The 6,365-nt window shown below is 46.7% G+C and overlaps 1 protein-coding gene across 1 annotated transcript; it reads right to left on the reverse strand.

The window, feature by feature from the left end:
- Nucleotides 1-1,815: 1,815 nt before the first annotated feature.
- Nucleotides 1,816-6,365, reverse strand: pnmt (phenylethanolamine N-methyltransferase). Its single transcript, XM_014159211.3, has 3 exons — nucleotides 5,996-6,365; nucleotides 3,759-3,969; nucleotides 1,816-3,347 (listed from the first exon to the last, which is right to left on the reverse strand). The coding sequence occupies exons 1-3, from the start codon at nucleotides 6,195-6,197 to the stop codon at nucleotides 2,906-2,908; spliced, it is 855 nt and encodes a 284-aa protein (XP_014014686.1). The 5' UTR covers nucleotides 6,198-6,365; the 3' UTR covers nucleotides 1,816-2,905.

Raw genomic sequence — 6,365 nt, forward strand, 5'->3', positions numbered from 1 at the left:
CTGTGCCAAGCTCTCCTCCAAGAGCTCTAGACGAGGGGTCTATGACTCCACCATGCACCGTCTCAAAGGCACTGTACTGGCTGGCTACGTGAAGCGATCCGTGCACCAAGGGACCTGAGTCTGTCTGGAAATTACCACTCTTTTTGATTGAGCAGACAGACAGGGCAGACAGACAGACAGGAGGAGCTGGATAGAGCGGATGAGCGGTGGGGCTGGGATTCGAGAACACGCCAAAACAGACATAGATGTGCTGTGGGAATCGGCGGTGACTGCTGTAGACCAGTGTCAGACCGACCACTAGACCGCCTGTTGTTCAAAAGATGACCTCTGCCTTGGAATCGACGACAGTTCCAATAAGAGGCAGTACTACTAGGAGGCAGTATTGTATCCAGAAACGTCTAAACCAACAGTATTCAGCAGTTCCTCAAATCCACAGAAATACCTGTAGTTCTCCAATAAAATAAGGAATCCCAACAACTCTTTCTAAATGTTTCAGTCAGATTTGTTCCAGGAAGGTAAAGGAAATTCAATGTTATTGTGTAGTATTCCTTTAATTACTTATGCACTCCACTGTGCATTTTCATTCCTCTTCACTTGTGTGTCTTGGTGGTGGTTGGAGACATCCCTCTGGTGGTGTGGGGGCTGTGCTTTGGCAAAGTGGGTGGGGTTATATCCTGCCTGTTTGGCCCTGTCCGGGGGTATCATCGGATGGGGCCACAGTGTCTTCTGATCCCTCCTGTCTCAGCCTCCAGTATTTATGCTGCAGTAGTTTATGTGTCGGGGGGCAAGGGTCAGTCTGTTACATCTGGAGTATTTCTCTTGTCTTATCCGGTGTCCTGTGTGTATTTAAATATGCTCTCTCTAATTCTCTCTTTCTCTCTTTCTGTCTTTCTCTCGGAGGACCTGAGCCCTAGGACCATGCCTCAGGACTACCTGGTATGATGACTCCTTGCTGTCCCCAGTCCACCTGGCCGTGCTGCTGCTCCAGTTTCAACTGTTCTGCCTGCGGCTATGGAACCCTGACCTGTTCACCGGACGTGCTTGTTGCACCCTCGACAACTACTATGATTATTATTATTTGACCATGCTGGTCATTTATGAACATTTTAACATTTTAACATTTTGACCATGTTCTGTTATAATATCCACCCTGCACAGCCAGAAGAGGACTGGCCACCCCTCATAGGCTGGTTCCTCTCTAGGTTTCTTCCTAGGTTTTTGGCCTTTCTAGGGAGTTTTTCCTAGGGAGTTTTTCCTAGCCACCGTGCTTCTTTCACATGCTTTGCTTGCTGTTTGGGGTTTTAGGCTGGGTTTCTGTACAGCACTTTGAGAATATCAGCTGATGTACGAAGGGCTATATAAAAAAAAAAAAAAAAAAAAAAAAAAATTGATTTTGATTTGATTTGTCTTTATGTGACCAGTGACCCATGACCCAACATATAGCGCTCTCTAGTGCAGGGTTTCCTTAACTGTTTTGCTTCGTGACCCATCAATTAAGGTGTCTATGGAGTCGTGACACACCGTAAGGGTTGAGCGGTGAAAACGCAAACTAAGACCAAGAAATCATACAAATAATGAACCCTCTTATTCAAAACATCCAACTGAATGTAGATTTGAGTGTTTTGAGCACATTTTTTGTAACAACCCACAACACATTTCATCCCCTGTATCTACCTGGACCTCTGCTGCTACCCAGTGTGGCCCCGACCCCACATTTTTGGAACCACTGCTCTAGAGTATAAATTAAGTGGAATATACAAGTTCTTTGTAGTAGTTGAGAACAGACTGGAATGAAATGGGACAGTCAGAAACAGGTAACAGTTCAACGTTTTTATTTCACTTCAGGCAAAGTCAGTGAAGCCACAAGCCAAGTTAACATTGAATAACAAGCCAAAAGTAGCCAGAGAAAATAACACATAACACAATAAGAGACGACAATAAAAATACATTTTAAACATACCAAAGGATTGGTTAATGGTTTCGAGAGCATGGAATTTTGATGTAAAAAAAAAAAACTCAAACTCAATTGAGACTAAAAGCCTATTTAGTCCTTTCTGTGACAAACTAACACTTTTTTTTAACAGCCAACAACATGGTCAATCGCTGACTAACCCTAAAAGACTAACCATAATCCTCATAGAAAATAACTTCACTGTTAGATTTACATGACTTCTCGGGTCGAAGTTCAAGTATGAAAACATACTTGGGTCTTCCTCCAAGCTAGTCCAATTCAGGCTCTATGAAGTAATTGCCTTTGAATGTGGCTGCATTTGCACAGGCAGTCCAATTCTTTTGACCAATAAGATCAGCTCTTTTGCAAATAATTGGGAAAAAGATCAGAATTGGACTGCCTATGTAAATACAACCAGTGGGGTCAAGACTAAGATCATGATGCGTCAGTGAGTTCATTTCAACAGCAGGGGGGAGAAGTAGACCTTTAATTCTTTAAGTCAAATGTCAGCGCAGGGCCATAAATGTTAATTGGATTTCTATTGTGGAAATTGTTAGCAATCTTCCTCTCCTACTCTTTCTCCCTTTCACTTCTCCCATTAAAAATACTATTTTCTTTATGTGTTTTTAATCTCATTTGATTGTTCACTTCCTCACTGTTCTGATCCAATCTTTCCCCTCTCTCCTTCTCCTCTTTTTAAACACAGTTTGCCTTCTCACTATTCCAACATCCTCTACCTCTTCCTCGCTTTTTAAATTCCGTATCTTCCTCATCATCTATTGTTTACTTTCTGACCTCATCTCTTTTAGACTTTTACTCATCCTAGTCTCTTCCAACCTCTCACACCCTCCTCCTCCTCCTACTTCCACTACTCTCCCTCCCCTCCCACCTCCACCTACCTTCCTCCTCCTCTCCTTTCCTCCTCTCCTCCTCTCCTTTCCTCCTCCTTCTCCTCTACGGCTTCCTGGCCTTCACAAAGAACACGCCCGTCACGTCGTCCACCCCCACCATCATGCCCTGGGGCAGCGTGTACACCTCCAGCCTCACCAACGTGTACCCACTGGCCCTCACGCTGGCACACACCTGGGCCTCATCCAGGGGCACCACAGGGATGCGCACACCGGGCCCCCCCATGTAGTAGCTCTCACCCAGGGCCCCGATGAGGAGCAGGTGGCCCCCGGGCCGGAGAAGCCCCCTGATGTGGCCCAGGGCTCGGGTGAAGGAGGCCAGGTCAGGGCTGACGCTTTCCAGGCAGAAGCAGGACACCAGGCAGTCGGCGCCGGCAGTGGGGAGCTGGGAGTCAGGGTGCAGGGGGCGGGGGAGGTGCACGTCGATGGGGAGAATGTCGGAGACAACAGAACGCAGGCGCGCGGCTTTCTCGGTCCACGCTGAAGGGCTGATCAGGACAATAAAACAACAAACAATACAAACAATTAACAACATTAAACATACATTATTTAATGTCTGTCCTCAAAAGCCAGCACTTACTTTACCAATCAATATATGCGAGGAAGTCAGTCCCCGCACCTGGTTTCCCAGGTCTAAACCTGTTAGAGAGTTTATAGGCAAGAGTGAAAACCAGCAGACTCTGTGGATGCGCCCCTCAAGGAGTTGAGTTTAACTCCACAAATCATATTCATTAGGCACCAAATGGAAGAAAACTGACTGAAACAGGAAGGGACAACCTGTTCAACCTGTTTAACTTGTCCAATATGAAACGCTTGTCTTTGTGTTCCGTTGCAAAACGTTTTGCGACGGTATGCACTAATGAGTACAACCCTGGTCTAACACTAACATCAGCACCCACCGTCGGCCCTCCAGCTTGCAGACATGTTGCAGGTAGGGGGTCCAGTCCAGGCTGCTGTAGCCCTCGCCCTGCAGCCAACGCCTCAACTCCTGCCTGTTCACCTCCAGGAAGTCTGTGAGAAACACAGTGTCGAACACCTCACAGCCGCTCAACACCTGGTATAGAGTGGGCCCTGAACCCACGTCCACCAACACGTCTCCTCCCACGTCACCTGACAGAGAGGGCGGGGAAGTGAGGGGGAGGAGGACAAGAGATTGGGGATTGGGGGAAGGGGGGGTAGAGAGAAGGAGGGGGAGAAAAGGAGGTAGAGGAGGGTGAGATAGAAAGAAAGGGTAGAGAAAGGGAGGGAGAGGCAGAGAAGGGGCGTAGAGGAGGGTAGAGATAAGAGGGTGGGAGAGAGAGGGAGAGGAGAGTAGGGGAGGAAATAGAGAGAGTAAGGGTGAGAGAGAGAGGGAGAGGAGAGTAGGGGAGGAAATAGAGAGAGTAAGGGAGAGAGAGAGAGGGAGAGGAGAGTAGGGGACGAAATAGAGAGAGTAAGGGTGAGAGAGAGAGGGAGAGGACAGGGAAGTAATGGTGGGAGAGAGGGAGATGACCGAAGGAGTCGACAGACAGAGGTGTGGAGAGAGAAGTGATACAACATTAAACATACTCACCCTTCACATTCACAAATCTACTGTACATACACAAAAACACAGATATTGTACATATTTCAAATATCACACCCTCAGTGAAAAATGTTATTCATACAGCCGCTCATAGACAGACAGACAGATGCACACAAACGCAAGCACACACACACACACACACACACACACACACACACACACACACACACACACACACACACACACACACACACACACACACACACACACACACACACACACACACACACAGACACAGGAGTTGAGTTTAACACCTCAAATTGTATCCATTCGGCACCAAATGGAAGAAAACTGACTGAAACAGTTTTCTTACACACACACAATGACTCAAACATGCACTCACACACGCACGTGTAACGGAGTTAAGAATGTACCGTAAGGTCTTTCCACAGCAAACTTAAAATGTCAAGGAGCAATCGAATTAGATATTTTTTCGATAGCTCAAACCGTTGCAACGTTGTCAAGGAGAGCGGTCACGTGTGTTTGTGAAGCAGAGGATCACTGGTTTGAGCCCAGTATGGGGCAGTCGGAACATGTAGGAAGCTGTTAGCAACATGCTGACCCCTGTTACAGACAGTGGTACCATGGCCCGGCTTGGCAGTTGGGCTAAACTCAACGGCTAGAGTAGCTCACTGTGTGGCGAGTTAAGAAGGGGTGAGTGTAACGGAGTTAAGAACATACCGGAAGCTCACTCCGCATCAAGCTTGAAATGTCACGGATGGAGCTATCCAGATAGATAATTTTTCTGTAGCTCAAACCGTTGGAACGTTGTCAAGGAGAGCGGTCACGTGTGTTTGTGAAGAAGAGGATCACTGATTCGAGCCCAGCATGGGGCAGTCGGACAGTAGAGTAAGCTAAGGTTACCCACTGGCTCCAGGTCATCTACAAGTCTCTGCTAGGTAAAGCCCCACCTTATCTCAGGTCACTGATCACCATAGCAGCACCCAGCCGTAGCACACGCTCCAGCAGGTATATCTCACTGGTCACCCTCAAAGCCAATTCTTCCTTTGGCCGCCTTTCCTTCCAGTTCTCTGCTGCCAATGACTGGAAAGAACTGCAAAAATCACTGAAGCTGGAGACTCATATCTCCCTCACTAGCTTTAAGCACCAGCTGTCAGAGCAGCACATGTACATAGCCCATCTGTAAATAGCCTATCCAACTACCTCATCCCCATACTGTATTTATTTATTTATCTTGCTCCTTTGCACCCCAGTATCTCTACTTGCACATTCATCTTCTGCACATCTACCATTCCAGTGTTTAATTGCTATATTGTAATTACTTCGCCACCATGGCCTATTTATTGCCTTACCTCCCTTATCCTACCTCATCTGCACACACAGTATATAGACTTTTTCTACTGTATTATTGACTATGTTTGTTTATTCCATGTGTAACTCTGTGTTGTTGTATGTGTCAAACTGCTTTGCTTTATCTTGGCCAGGTCGCAGTTGTAAATGAGAACTTGTTCTCAACCAGCCTACCTGGTTAAATAAAGGTGAAATAAAATAAAATAAAAAAGCTGTTAGCAGCACACTGATCCCATTAGACACACACACACTCTCACTCACCCTCGGTAAAAGCTCTGTGCAGACATCCTAGTTTCCAGGGTACGATGCTGTCTTGGCGGTCAAAGTCCGCCCGCGGTGGCATGTAGTTATACTGTAGATAGGCTGCTGGATCAAAGCCTTGGTAACAAGCTACCATCGCCGCCACACCCTTCTCTCTCTCTCTATCATTCTCTTCTTTTTCATTTTTTGCCTCCCTGTCCATGCCTTTTTCTCTATGTCAGAACCACTCTTTCCCACTCGTTCCACTCCTTTCCTGTTCTCCCTTTTCTGCCTTTCTATCAGTGGGTCAGCAGGTGAGTGGAAAACGGTCTCTGTCTACCCCAGTATTAATACCTGAGTGTTGTGTTGTGTGTGTGTGTTTGTGTGTTCA

This window comes from Salmo salar, chromosome 19, assembly GCF_965601325.2.
Source record: "Salmo salar chromosome 19, fSalSal1, whole genome shotgun sequence".
NCBI lineage: Eukaryota > Metazoa > Chordata > Actinopteri > Salmoniformes > Salmonidae > Salmo > Salmo salar.